At 53.4% G+C, this 14,871-nt stretch overlaps 1 protein-coding gene across 6 annotated transcripts in view; it reads left to right on the top strand.

Annotated features, from left to right (window-relative positions):
- Nucleotides 1-14,871, top strand: part of MINDY4 (MINDY lysine 48 deubiquitinase 4) — a 125,829-nt gene that overhangs the window by 85,729 nt on the left and 25,229 nt on the right. For all 6 annotated transcript variants that reach the window (XM_033194616.1, XM_033194613.1, XM_033194614.1 and 3 more), the window contains exons 12-13: nt 891-956; nt 6,491-6,558. In XM_033194616.1, coding sequence (XP_033050507.1) covers nt 891-956; nt 6,491-6,558 — 134 coding nt within the window. The remainder of the gene's footprint in view (nt 1-890; nt 957-6,490; nt 6,559-14,871) is intronic.

Below are 14,871 nucleotides of genomic sequence, written 5' to 3'. Positions count from 1 at the left end.
GCTCCCTGTCCCCTTGAGGGTGTGCAGGTCTGTCTGGTGAGGTCTGTACGGAATGCCTTTTGGTGAAGCCCTGGGCTTCCCTGTGCCCCTCTTCCTCTTTCTTTAGCATCTGCTCCTGGATTGTTGTGGGAGGGGGTGGGGCAGGGGTGGTAAGGAGAGGGAGAGAAAGTTAGAACGTGGGGAGGAACTTTAATAGCTTGGAACACCAGCCATAAAGCCAGATCTAAGTCATACACAATCAGGGACATAATGGGAGACGTATATTTTTGTATTTTGTAAAATATAAAAACAGTGAAGTTTTTCAGCTACTTCTTGCCAACCTCTTCACTGAGAATTTTTGTGTTAACAAATTAGTTTCATTTGACCTCGGTTTGGGCATGTGTTGCCCTGTGACCCTAACTGAGGGTCTTGCATTGTTGAATATTTTCTCTTGAAGTGTTTTTTCCTGGCCTGCCTGAGAAAGCAAAGGAGACTCTTAAGGGCTGCTTCCCGCTGAACTCAGGATGGCCGGTTCACTTCCACCTGGTCTGGCTATTGTGATTTGGATATCGACCTCCGCACCAGCCTCCTCTCTGGTATCAGTGACTCGCCCATGGGGTGCAGCCCTCCCCTGTTGGGGCCACACAGGAGGCTGGAATTCTGGAGTCTGAGGTCCAGGGCTGCCACAGGGCTGCCTGAGTCCCAGCGACTCCAGCAGTGCCAGGCAGCCTTTCAGTCACGCAGACGGATGGCCGTGCCTCTCAGCCCCGACTTGGGGACGCTGCTCTCTGATGCAGGGACATTCCCAAGTGGGGTTTTGTAGCTACTGAAGCCGGGGAACAGAAGCTAATCCAGGATGGGGCACTGCACCGGGCTTGGGCCACTCATCCTGCATGTGTGTGTCTTCGCAGCTCACGCTCCACAGTCTGGCCTGCTATGAAGATCTGGTGACTTTTCTCCAACAAAACATTCGTCAGGTATGAAGCGCGCCTTACTCCTGTGGGATGTGCAGCCCTGAGCCTTCTGATTTCACTGTGGGAACAGTGCTGTGAACTGGAGTTCTTCCCCCTGTCACCCCCCGCCGGGATGGCGAGGAAGCTGGGAAGGAGGGATGCTGGCCCCTGGTTGGGGGCTGAGGAGAATGGACTTGGGGTGAGGGATCCAGCTCCTGCCATTGCATCCTCAAGGGCTGGTCCTGGAGGCACGGCACAGGGAGCAGCCACAGCCAGGGCTACTGACAGCAGAGCTGGATAGGTGGGGTCAGGACACAGGAAGCAGCTGTTAGATGGAGGTCAGCACAGCTTTCTCTCTGTCCGAGTGGAAGCAGCCACCACTGGAATACAGGAGCTCTTTGTCAGTGAAGTGGGTCCTGGGACCAGCTGGTGAGGTGACCAGAAAGCGGCTTCCTGGGTGGGTTGGAGGGCTTAGCAGTGTGATACACACTTTGATTAGTGTCCCTGGGGTGGCAGGGCTGCTCTAGGTGAGGGCTCTGGAGCACCCGCCTCTTGCCAGAGAAGAGCTGTACATTCACTCCTGGCCATGAGCTGGGTGGGATGTGGCCAGGGCCAGACAGCAGCAGATCTCAGGGCTCTGGGAAGTCGCGGCAGCAGAGCTGTGGCATCACAGGCTCTGTAGGGAGGGGCCGCACACTCCGGGGGTAAAGAACGCGGTCTCTGGAGCTGGTTGGCCTGGCTTTGAATCTAGATTCACCCTTCAGTAGCTACCTGACCTTAGGCAGCTTACTGAATCCTCCTGTACCTCACTTTCCTCATTTGTAAAATGTGGGTCAGAAGAACAGTGCCTGCCTCAGAGCATCATGCAGAGAGCCTAGGGCAGCTGGGCTGTGCTTGTTCTCAGTAGTTGTTAGCTTCTGTTGTTGACATTAGGACTGCCATTGTAATGATGCTCTAAGGGCAGCCTTGAGATGGGTTCCTTGTAGACATGTATAAATGAGAGGGACGCATTTCAGAAGGCGGGTGTGGCCTGAGCTAAGGCCAGCAGACCTGCCACCTCTGAGACCCCCACTACGAGGCCTCACAATTCTGACATCTGAGTGTCAGGATCGAAGCAGAGGAAGAACACAGACCTTTCTCTCCTGGTGTGCTGGCTGGTCCCTGAGCCTTCCCTTGCCTTCCCTTTGGCCTTCTGGATGTGGGATCCATTCTTTTCGGCCCCACAGAAGGCACTGGAGGGTTTGGTGGTAAGCCGGAGAGTGGGAGGACTTGCTGGAAATGGGACCAGGACTAAAGCTCTTGCTGTCAGACTGCCTTCCGCAGAACTTTCCCAAGGACCCTGAAGGCCTGGGCACAGCCCTGGGAAATGACCAGGCCCTGGCAATACCAGATGTCCCTTGGGTAGGCAATGGGACCTGCCTTAAGAACAAGAGGAGGCAGGTGTGGTCGCCAGAGGGTCAGTCCACCTGAAGTGCTTTCACCCCTCAGCCCGGGCAGAGGCCTCAGGGCCTGTCCCAAAAGCAGAGATTAGGATGGCTGCCTTTCTACATGGGTTGCTCTGTCCAGGCGCATGGGAGGAGGAGTGCTGGCTGAGGCATCGGGAGCCCCCTGTCTGTCCTTTGCTACCTGTCCCCAACTCTGGTTTTTCACTGGAGTCACTCAGCAGGCCATCTGCTGATGCAGTGCATTCACCACCTGGCCTGGGCAGAGGAGGCCTGGAGCAGGGGCCTGGGGGCCTCCTCTGGCTTATTCCGTAGTCACATGTGGCCTTGGGAAAGTCACTGGCTCTCAGTTTCCGCATCTGGAAAATGGAAGATGGAGCAGTTATCGGGTAGCTTCCAGCTCTTCATCGTCTACGTGTGGTCCTCAAAGAAGAAGCTTAAACACGTGGAGAAGGGTATCTTCCAAATGCAGTACTAGGCAGTCTGAACGAGCAGAAAGGAGACCTGCTATTGTTCCAGAGTGTTGTGAGAGTGCAGCAGTCACAGGAGAGATGAGCAGAGTCTGATGGCATCCGTGTCCGTGTGTGGGATCTGGCCAGGGTGGCCAGGAATGGGATCGCCTAGTCACACTCTCAGCTGAAGCAGAGCTTGGAGCCACCAGGGCCAGGAAAAGGAAGTGACTGGTGAGGCTTCAGGGGCTAAAGTGGAGCCTGAGGGTGATTGCTCAAATGCCCACAGATCCTGAGGCTTGTAGCTGCCCACTGATGGACTGGGGTGGCCCCTCAGCACCAGGACCTCTGCATCCTTGTCCATGAGACGGAGCCTCCCCCTCAGCCTGTACCCCAGGACTTTGATGAAGCCTAACCAAGACAGGGACTGTGGAAGGGGTTCAGAGAGTGGGATTTGTTCCAGGGCGAGGGAGCCTCCTTGCAGCGATGCCTCTGGACTCAAGACAATTGCCTCCTCGCCTGGCTTTGGTCCTTGGTACAGGCAGTCCATATTCGGCCCTCCTCACCCTGGAAGGCAGCTCTCCGCCTGCAGTTTAATTCATGTTTTTGCTGGAAGCAGTTGAGCTGCCTCAGCACTGCCCTCACCAAATTCATTTTCCATGGCCTGGGCCTAAGAGGGGTTCCTTGTGCCAGGCCTGGAAATGTACACCAAGCCATCTTTGCCCAAAATAAATTGCCTCCTTGCTGTGTTTTCATTACTGCTCACTCTCTGGGCAAGGTGTCTGGCAGGCTCCTGGCCAGCTGGAGGATGCCCCCACCTCTGCCTCCCCTTGGAGTTCCTTGGTAGACTCAAGTCTCTACGGAGTGCAGAGCAGCACTGGAAGAATGGCCTCTTCTTCCCAAGTGGCACCACTTTCTAGACCCTGATGGCAGTTTTCAGGCCAGTTGCCTTGCCTGACCTCGCCTTTCAATGCAGGCATGTTGCCCTGTGGCCTCCCATGTCTTGGCAGCTTGAATTTGATGAGATAATTGTAATAAAAGTTTTAAAAAACAAAATGGAATATTGGTGCCATTTAGTTGTATTCCAGCAAGAGCAAGAAGCCTCAAGCAGGGTTCTTCCCCACCCACTGAAGAGAGGCATGTCAGGCCTCGGGGGTCTCCTTGAGGGTGTTCCTAGGACTGAGGGAAATGCTGGCATAAATGTAATAATAGTTCCCCAAATTTACATAGAGAGTTGGGGCTTACAATGGGCTTCTGTGTCCGTTTCTTCATTGCCGGTATGTAGGCATTACAGGCATGGCGGAAGGGGAAACAGACCACAGGCCAAGAAAGTACTGCTGCTGCCCCAGGACAGCATATATGTCCATGGCAGAAGTAGGCAAGAATTCCAGAAGGGGAAACTGAGACCAAGAACACTTTGTGATTCGTCCAAGGGGAGATGGAAATTTGTGGCAGATTAGGTAGGCTTTCTATGGAAAGGGACACCGAGACCAAGAGCTTCATGACTTCCCTAGGCAGCATGCAGAGCTGGGACAAGGGGCTGGTGGCCCAAGTCCTCCTGGGCTTGTGTCCCCCCGTGCAGGGGGAGACATCAGCATTACTCTTTGCCATTTTCAGAGCACTTCCGCAGACATTGTGTCATAGAATGTGCACCAGAAGCCAAGGAAATAGGCCAGGTGGGTCTTCATTATTCTTGTTTTGCAAAGAGGAAACAGGGCAGCAGAAATGAAGTGGCTGGCCTGAGATCACAGAGTGAAGATGAGGTTGATTGAAGATGGTTGTTGATTCATTCATTCCATTCCTATTTCCAAAAAAAAGATTGGAAGTTGCTTTTTAAAAGAAAATTATGTCTTCAGGGTTCTGCTGTGCCCCTGCATAGTCAACTTGCCCTCTCTTGCCCGTGGACCTTTGCATGTGCTCCTCCTTTTGGAGCAACGTTCACTTTTCTGATTCCTTCCCTTCCCTTAGGTTTCTGTTTGGACATCGCTTTCTCCAAAAACCCTTCGTTGATACTCCCTCCCCAAACTTGAAGTCTGTGTTGAAGGCCCTTCCTATGTGTTTCTGAAGGAGCCTGCATTTCTGTCATGGCAGAACCCCTTCTTCCAGCCTTTTCAAGTTGCTTATTGTTTTTTCTTCCCTAAGTTACTTCCCCAGGAGGAGAGATCCATATCCACCTTGTTCACAAGTACAGCCTTAGCTGGGAGCATCCTCTCGGCACAGAAATTTCACCAATAATTTTTTTTTTAAATGACTGATTGACCAAGTGAATTCATGGATGGAAACAAAGAGTATATTTTGAGGAAAAGATAATTTTATCAGAAGCTTGAGCTGCAGTAGTTACCATGGTAGAGAACCATATTTGTCTCTGAGCTTCCTGGCAGCCAAGGCAAAAATGTAAACATGATAAGTTTTATAATTTTCATTGTCTGTTCCGGGAGAAACAAGTTGGGATTTTTTTTTTCTTTCTAATTTTATGTCCAAAATGTGATTACACATAAAGAACACTGACTATTATAACAGGCAGTGTCTTCAGTCACAGTTCATGGTTTCCAAAGTGGGATGGGTGAGGCCTTCACACTGACTTGCAGTTGGGGATGGCGTTTCTCCAGGGAGCAGAAGTGACATGGCCCATCCCAGTAGGCTGTGGCCCACTGGGCTCACTGGACAGATGGGCAGGGCAGAGCCAGCTTCGTTCTAACAGCTAACACAGGTGCCAGGCCCTGTTTGAGGTACTTTATAAGGATTAGCTCATGTAATTTTCACAACTTGGTGAGGGTAGGTGTTGTGATTATTACCCTCTTTTTACAGATGAGAAGACTGAGGATAGAGGAGTCCAGGAATGTTTCCATGGTCACATAGCAAGAAGTGGCAGAGCGAGGATTTAAATTAGGCGGACAGGCCCCAGGACACCAGCTCCAAACCAAAATTTGGAGGAGGACTCACTTTGGATGCAAAAATCTAAGGGGTTGCCAAAAAACTCAGAAGTTAGCAAAACCTATCGTTTTAAAAAATCAAAGTTAATCAGAAAAATCCACAATGAACAAAATACCAAAATGTTGATATTTTAAAATATATATATAAACATTTAAGATATGCATCTACATGGCTGCCTCCTCCGCCTCACCGGATCCTGACTCTGCTCCAAACCTGCTCTCTGCTGCTCTCAGCACAGCACAGTTCTTCTGAGTAAGGGATCTGGAATTAGAGGTCCCTGGAGTCCGTGTGTGCTGCTGACAGGCTATGCGGCCTCAAGCTGGTCACTCAGTTTCTGAGCCTCAGTTCCACATATGCTAGAGGGCAGTAATCATAGTACCGTCCCCCAGGCCTGTCAGAGTGTTCAGGGTGATAATGCCCATTAGACGCTTGCATCATAATGGAGCTGGCCATGACTGTTGCTGTCTTATGAGTTTCGAGGACTCTGAGGTCACTGATGCTCTCTGTGGTGGTCCCTGCATCACCCTCGCTCTGCTGTCGTTGTCATTCAGGCTGTTCCAATGCCCCATCCTTTAGGAGGTCAGCCTTCGGGCCACCCAGCAACCCCAGGGCTGGGTTGGAGGCAGCTGGCTCAGGGCAGGCTGCTCCCTGGGGTGTGGCTCCCACAGAGGTGTGGGGCTGGGAAGAGGGAGGTGCAAATGGGATGGAGCTCATTTTTCTCTCCCCCTCCCAGTTTGAAGTGGGCCCCTATGGCTGCATCCTGCTCACCCTGTCTGCCATCCTGTCCAGGTCCACGGAGCTGTGAGTATCTTTCTCCCTCAACTTCCTGGGGCTGGGCTGATCTGTCTTGTTCACTGCTGCCTCCCTAGAGCCCAGGATGGTGCTTGGCACATGTTGAGGGCTCCATAAATGTTGTGGAAAGGATGAATGAAGCAGTGCAGTAGGGGAAGGAGTAGGGGAAGGTCTGCTGGTGGAGGAGAGAAAGTAGTCACATTCTACATGTACACATGTCCAGGGCTACCATGTGTGTGGTGGACAACCTGAAAGACACGCCACCGGCCCTCAAGGAGCTTGCCTGGGACGGCAGTGTGTACGCACTTGAGCACTCAGGGGGATGCCCCTGGCACTTGTGCAGGGGATGGACAATTGAGGCTGAAACCCAGGAGATGGCCGAGGGCCCTCAAGAGCTCAGGACAGGGAGGCCTCGCTGTAGACCAAGGCAGCCCTGTAGCTGCGAGGACAAGACTGGCATCCTCGGTGGTGAGTGGGCGGTGGCTAGTAGGCCCTGGAGGCAGGGAGAGGTGGCAGGGTGGCTTGTCCTAATCTCCCCTGCCTGACCCCTGTTGGCAGGGTCTGTAGGATGAGTCTGTATCAGATGAAACATACCCCCCCAGCCTGCCCCCCAGCTGGAATTTCCCCATGAAACTCATTTGCTAGGAGCTTTTTAGGCCTCTTTGTATTTGTCACCTGGGCATGTCACCAGGAAGCGTAGCAGATTAATAGCGCGTGAATGGTTGTGGAAAGTATAATCGATTGCCCCATTCTCTTTCAAGCAGAGGACAGAACCCTGGAGGCCTGGAGTCCTGGGAGAGTGAATCTTACTTTGAGGGGTGCATGGTGGGGAGGACTTGGGAACAGCTCTCAGCAGGTGGGCCCTGGGAAGTGGGGAGGCGGGTGAGTAGCCTTGGGGTGCCCAGGGGCGGGAGGTCGCAGCAGGAGACACTTCTTTCCTGGCCTGGTTGGGTCTGGTCGGCGCCCTCCCTGTTTCCAGGGGCCTCTGCTGTGGATTCGGGGGAGGACAGTGGGGACTCTGTGACCTCGTGCGCCAGGCTGCCTGCTGCTTGCTGCTTCTGACCTTATTAAATGCGTGTGAGTGCACAGCGCTTTCCAACTTCTAATCCTGCCATAATGATATGATTCATTCCTGGCGTGGACTCACGTGCGTGGAGACCATAAGCTGCACCACCTTCTCCCCAGGACTGGGTTTGCTCCTGGTTTGCCTCATTCCTGGGCTGACGGGTTGGGTGGGAGTCTCCAGGTCTCCTTGAGGGGAAGCTGCACTCTCAGGAGGGCCAGGCTCAATGATGCCAGTCTCAGCGCCCCCATCCGTGTGGGGGCCCTCTGGCTCTGGGAGTCTAGGGCTCTGTGCTCGAGTGTGTCTGTTCTGGTGGTCACCGGGGCAGCCTGGGAGTGGGTGCCTTGTTACCTGCATGCTCCTGTATGTAGCCCTGTCCCTCTAAAAGGGGCTTCAGGGTTCCATGCCCAGGCCAGTCTTCATGTTGTGCAGAGCTGGGGGACTAGGGCTGCTTCTTCCCCCTCCCTACCCTTTCCAGTCAAGCTGGGCACCTGTGGGGAGTCAGTGTGGGGAAGGCTGCCCTGCTGGACCTGCACAGCCTCATGCTTATGGGCCTGAAGTCACACCCCTGCCAACACGCATACACAAACACAAATATGAATACACACAGATACACAGATGTGCATACATGGCCACACACACAGACACACAAAAACTCACAAAGACATGGACACACACACAGACACATAGTCCAGCTGTTCTTCCAGGACATCTGTGGCTCTTCCCTGGGTCCTGCAGGCAGATGGTCAAGGCCCCTGGGGCAGTATGGGCCTTGTCTCCCAGAGGACCCAAATAGAGCCCTGCTGTGGTGTTGGAGCCAGGCAGGCAGGCAGGCATGCCTTGGGCTTCGTCTTACCCTGTGGCCTCCCCTTCCCCTCTCCTAAGATGACAGTGTGTAGGCAGGTCTCGTTGCCAGTGGTAAGGATAGTGTCTGTGAGGTTTCCCGTGCGCCAGGCCCTTTGCCTTAACATTTTGCGTACAAACACATGGAGTCCACAGCAGCTGTGTTAGGTGGGCACCGCTGTGAGTGCTCGCACCATCCCTGTTTTTCAGAGGAGGAAGCAAGGCTGAGGGAGGTGAGTAGGCTTTGAGATTATACAGCAAGTAAAACTGGTGGCCCTGGGCCCCACCCAGGCCATCTGGCCCCAGAGCTGGCTCTTTGGGTTTGCTGTTTGTAAACCTGAACTTTGGAAAAAGTTGGTTGGTTTTAGGCCTGACTCTCTACTCCTCTGAATAGAGCTGGAGTCTCTTCCTCTAAAGTGGGAGTGAGAATTCCTGCCTTACAAGATGTAGCTGTGCTTAGCACAGCTCCTGGTGGGTACAAGCTGGGAATAATGGCCACGGCTGGTCCGACCCTATCCCAGGAGCTCAGATGCCTCTGTGTGCCTTCTTGTCTTTTCTTGCCTGCAGCCTTGGCTTGGGGCCCTGTGGGGGAGGCCGTGCTGCCATCTCCATAGGCACAGCCACAGGGATGTCCAGCAATTCCCGACGGGGCTTCTGCAGTGACACTCACCCTTGGCAGGCACGTCCAGAGCAACCGAGAGCTCCCTGTGCTGAGTGCCACTGGAGGGGTGAGGAGGGGCCGTGGGACCACGCCCCGCCCAAGGTCGTGCAGTGCAGAGGTGTATTTGAGAAGACACCCAACTCTCTCTGATTTGTTCAAGTTCAAGATAACTTTAGTTAAGCTTTTAGTTAAACTGAGGGCTTAGAGTGAGGATCAGGGCAGGCTTTGGGCAGCCTGTGCCGCCTGGGGGCTCCTCCAGATCAGTGTTCCCTCCTGACTGCTGCATGCTTCCCCCGGAGGGGTTGCAGATGTGGGCATCTGAGTGGAGCTAACCCTTCCACCCTACCTGGGGCCCAGGGGAGACTCCTGAAGCGGAAAGACAGGAATGCCAGCAAGGATGGGAATAGCCTGGGCAGTCATGGTGCTGCCCAGATCCCATGAGACAGCCACACTGAAATTATTTCAGATAATGTGCTAGCATTTCTGCATGTGGGAGTGTGCCCGTGAATAAGCCATTCTATGGCCTTCCAGAGGGTAGTCCCCAGAACAGCCTGCTCCTCTCACGTGCCAGTCACACTGCACTCCCTGCATCCCAGCACCTCCAGCCTTGGCTCTCTGAGGGATACCAGGCTCTGCTGAAGGTTTGCAGTGATTTGTAGGGCAATGATAACAGTTCTGGGACTGGAATCCCACCTCTGCCTGCTGCCTCCGGGGCTAGCAGCCGGCAAAGGCCTTTCTCTACAGACATTTGGACACTTGGGTACAAATGTCGTACACCTCAGGCACCATTAAGTTTGTCCCGGGAAGCCCAGTGGGGTGGCAAGTCACAGGAAGGCACTCACTTCTTGGCCACAATGTAGCACCAGGATACCTAGGTCCTCAGCTCAGCTCAGTCACCGACAACCATGTGACTGACCCAGCCTGTGCCTTGGGTTCTTTATCTAACAGGAGGGGTTGGGCTGGTGCTTTTTAAACTATGTTTGTAATGAAAACAAAATCTGATTTTTTTTTTACCCAAATAAGCTTTATCCTCAAGCTCACTGTGTGAAGCAGATGCAGCAGAATGACTTTGATTAGAGCAGCAGAGGTAGGAGGGAGAGTCCCCTGCTGCCCCTCCCCAGCCTCCCAATCCAGTACCAACCCCTGCTGTCCAGCCATGGCCCCTGAGATCCCCCTTTGGAGAAACCCCAGCTCTGCATACATAGCTTAAAAACCTCAGGACCAGATGATCGCCGAGGGCCTTCCTGCTCTGAGGTTCAGATTCAGCTTTGCCAAAGAATCCTCTGATGCCATTTCAGGGCAATCTGTTACCACTTGGGGCAGTTGAAAACATGTCCTGATAGCAAAAAGAGACAGCTGAGTCTCCAGGACCAATTGTAGTTCAGCTCAAGAGAAGCAGAGTTTGTAAAGAACCAGCCAGTTCTTTACAAATACAGCGTGTGTATGTGTACGTTTGTGGTGGTGTGATAGTGTGTGTGTGTGGATGGGAGAGACTGGTGACGCTGTATGGCCAGGTGTGAGATGATGTGGGTGTTGGTGGTTGTGTTTGAGATTGTGTGAAGGGTGACTTGATTGTGTACACGTGCATGTGATTGTGATGTGTGATGGAGAGGGCATGGTGGTCCCTCCGTCCTGGTGAGGGTTCTCTGACTCATGCCTGGGCACTGGAGGCTTCTCTTCTTTGGCCCTTGCACCAAAGTCAGTGCCTCCTGTCTGTTGGCCATTGCTAACCCAGACCGGAGCCAGGGTGAGGACACCATGGGCAGATGTAAACCTAGCTGAGCGCTGCCGACCACTGCCTGCCTGGCCACTTCATTGTCAGAGGCCTCAAGAACAGTCGAGAAACAGACCTTTGAGGCTGGTTTATCCCAGGCTGTGTGCAAAGCCTTGTGAAGGTTTTTTTCCCACTTGATTTCAAGCTGTTTCTTTTCTTTTCTAAGATCTTGAATTACTTATGGTAAATCTCATGCCGGATTTCATGCTCACCGAGCTTTGCTGCTTTTCAAACCGCATGGCTGGAACTTTCCCCAGGGAGCTCTCGCAAGCCCCAAGGATGCTCAGGGTCCTGGGGTCAGGGCCAGCTCTGAACCAGACCTGGGCAGCACTGAGCATGGGCTGCTCCAGTGCCTCGGTGGAGCACAGGCTTGGCCAGGTCATTGAGGCCTTGAGAAGATCCAGTGGGGGTGAAAACCTTTTCATGCAGTAGATTCTTGGCCTTCATGACAGTAGCAACTTCAGCTTCTCAAAGGCAGTCTTGAAAGTCCGGAAGAGGTGGTAGCTTGTCATTTGCTGAAACAGTTTTCGAACAGCACAAGCTAGGTGCTGAGGGTGAGGGATGACACTGGGCAGGACCCACACTATGTCTCTCTGTGACTCTTCGTAACTCTCCTCAAGAGATTAAAAGCCATGGCAGCAACAAAATAGTTTATTCCTTTGTGCAAATAGTCCTGAAACAAAAGCCAACTGTGAGTGTTGGCTGGAAAGACAGTGACAGAAGCTCAATTCCCAGCCAGTGTAAGCAGAAACAAAGCTACTGACTGATTCCTATCAGAGGCCCAGGCTTTAAGAGGGGCTGGATCCAGGAACCCAGACGTTTGTCTTTGGGAGTCGGTGTCTGTGTTTTGTCTCTTCACTTCTGGCTCCTCTGTCCCGGCTGTATTCTCAGGGAGGTCCTCCTGCACGGTGGGCTCAAGGGAGCCCTTCTCCAGCAGTTCCTCAGCCTGCTGGGTGCTGGGTGCCATTCCTGGTGTGATTGCCGTGGCCAGGCCTGGGCTGCACCATCACAGGCGCATGGACATGGGGTATCCCCAAAAGGCAGTCACCGCCCAGAGAAGGCCGCCACATCTGCTAGCAAAAGGATAGGGCAGAGTCAGGAAACAAGTGTCTGAGAACAGGAGAGCAGATGTGGGTTTAGGGTGGGCTGGGCCTTCATAGAGGCCCCCAGGCTCCTCTCAGTAATGGAGAAAAGAGATCACCAAGCTTTCTGTTCCAGCAAGTGTGGGCAGTGCTCACCCTGTCAGAGACCCTCTAGGGGGAATCACAGGGGTGGGTGGTTCGTGGGGTGAGATGTGAACAGGGGCTGTTCCCCTTGAGAATCACAGGTTCTTGGAGGTTCAGATGTGCTGTTCTGAATGGGAGGGGTCCACGGGATGCTCATCAGCTTACCTGGGACTCTGCTGAGCCTCTGCCAGCCCAGAATAATGAGGTGTGAACAGAGCCACCCAGACCAGGAGCCTGACCACTGGGCTTCCATCTCTGCACAGACACCTCAGCTTTGTGGCTCACTTGCCCTCTCTCACCTGAGTCTTCCCCCAGGTCACATGTGAGGCAGGGTGGGACGGGTCAGTGTCCTTCCTACCCAGCGTGCTAAGATGTTTTGAAGCTTAGCTGGGAAACAGGAGGAGAGGAACTTCCTCAATAAACTCCAGCCCAACTTGAACACTGATTCAGATTGGGGCAGAGGCGTCCCTAATGAAGATTTTCAGCAATGTCTCAAGAGACCAAGGTGACAATGGAAGGTGGACCCACGGGGGCATGGATGCCAGTGTCATGGAAATAGTGGGCCCGCCACTGAGACTGCACTTCCTTCCACTGACTTTGTCTCTCTCCCTGGTCCCACCCCTGGGAGCCACCTGCTCCTCTGTCCCCAGGCCCCTTTACAGAGAGCCAAATTCCATCCTGTAGATCTCTGCTTCGCTTCCTCTGGAGACCCTGTGCAGACCCCTGACCCTGTGGAAGACTGAATCTGGAGGCTTAGCCTCATCGGGAGCTGGAGGTGGAGGAGAGAGGGAAAGGGCCCTTGCTGCCATCCTGGGCCTTTGTGGTCTTGTGGCAACCCAAGGGATGGGCCCACAGGCTGGAACCCTTATCTCATTTACAGGTGTGGGAACTTTGAGAAGTAAAGGGTCAGTTAATGGCACAGCTGGCAGCATCACCCGAGGCTCCTGGCTCTCAGTCTAAGACCCTGTGCCTGCATCGTCTTCCCTGGACTGTGGGAGGGGGTAACAGGAGCTGCTCAGCTTAGAAAGACTTAGACTTAGAAAGAGAGGTGGCAAATGAGGCCCTAGATAGGCCCATACCAGCTGGGTGCTTGACTACCTGCTTCCCTCTCCCAGTGCAGCTGGCCTGGGCTAGGCTAAAGCAAGCCAGCTGTGCCTGGGCCAGACCCCTAGGCTGCTGAGATGGCAAGTCACAGCCACTGACCTGTGACGACAGTCATTCTGCCATGGACACCAAGCCTGAGAGCTGGGTGGGAGGGGCCCACCTGGAACAGCTGAGAATGGGGGCCACACCCATGCCGCTGAAGAGCTGGGAGGTCTCCTGACCCTTGGTCCTATGTGCATCTCCTGCCCCTGCCCACTCACCCAGGGACCTTACCTATGTGTTCATGAAGGGCCAGGTGTGCAGAGAAAGAGGACAGGCCTCAGAAGGAGGGAGAGGTAATTAACCTTCTGGAAGGGTCTCCTGTGCCAGACCAGCCTCAACTGTGTGGGTGGGGTGCTCACTTCCACTTGCCTCTTCCAGCTCCTGGAAGCTCTTCCACCAGGGCCTTTCTCACATGCAGTGTCACCTGGGGTAGTTGTGGGTAGCCTTGTGTCATTTAGGGGCACAGTTGCTGTGCACCTGCGGGGTCTGGAGCCCAGTTCTGGCCCTCAAAGTCCTTGCCACCTGGAGAGGCAAGACAGGCGAGTGAACAGCAGTTGGTGGGTGTCCTTAGGAAGGAGAGGAGAGATGGGGCATTTCTGTCCCTGGGGTGAGTGAGATTATAGAGGAGGTGACATTTAGCAGGGCTCTGAGGGATAAGTGGGAAGGGTTTTGGCAGGCAGCAAGAACAAAGTAGGCAAAGGCCACTGGTGGGAGTTTGCAGGGATCAGTTGCAGAGGGTCTGGCTGCGGGGGAAGGAGCTGGACGTGGTGGGTGGCAGAAGGCAGCTTGGGAAGGGCTTTGGCCAGCTGCTGATGAGGCTGGGCCCCTGCTTTCCCTTCTTCCTCCTTGCAGGTCCCTCTTTCTCCGTCCTGCAGAGCCTTCCACCAACTCTCCCCCTGCCTCCTGGGCTCCCATCCTAGCCCTCTCCTCTTACTGCTTCAAGAATGGAAACAACTTTCACCCTCTAGCCTGTGGGATGCTCTGCAGTTTGCAAGACCTGGTATGGTCTAGTCCCTTATTGCAATAGCCCTTTGAGGTAATTATTGTTATCCCTGTCAGGGGATGACACACCGGAGACTCAGAAATGGAAAGCGATTTACCAAAGGTCACGCAAATGGGTCCTGACACCCATTTTCTCTGACTCATCGCCTACTCCCTCTTGGCCCTCCTGGGAAAACAGTTGATATCCGCTCTATTCAAATCCTCTTCAGATATTCACGGCTCCATTTCAACTGCTTGGAAGTCTCGGTTTATTCTGGGTTCTTGGCTGTGATATGAGTGGTTGAGATGGCAGGAATCGTGACCTCTTGGTCATTGTTTTTGTTTTGTTTTGTTTTTTGTTATTATGGTTGTTATAGTAGGAAAAAGGAAGTGACGTTTACTGAATGCCAATTGCCTTATATAGTTCATCTCATTCAGTTCTCACAGCAGTCTTTAATAGAAGGAGGGGTCGTCGTACCTGTACTGCAAATGGGGAGACTGAGGCTCAGAGAAGGAAATAACTGATAAGTGTCAGTAATTGGATTTGACTAGGGCCCTCTGACTTTAGAGCCCAAGTTCTCTTGGTTGTACCACAGCTGCCCTTACACTATTGGTGGTGTCCTTAAAA

Source organism: Trachypithecus francoisi, unplaced genomic scaffold (assembly GCF_009764315.1).
Source record: "Trachypithecus francoisi isolate TF-2019V2 unplaced genomic scaffold, Tfra_2.0 Lachesis_group4, whole genome shotgun sequence".
Taxonomy (NCBI): domain Eukaryota; kingdom Metazoa; phylum Chordata; class Mammalia; order Primates; family Cercopithecidae; genus Trachypithecus; species Trachypithecus francoisi.
Note: the sequence above shows the minus strand (reverse complement) of the source record. Positions and strands in the feature narration are given on the sequence as shown.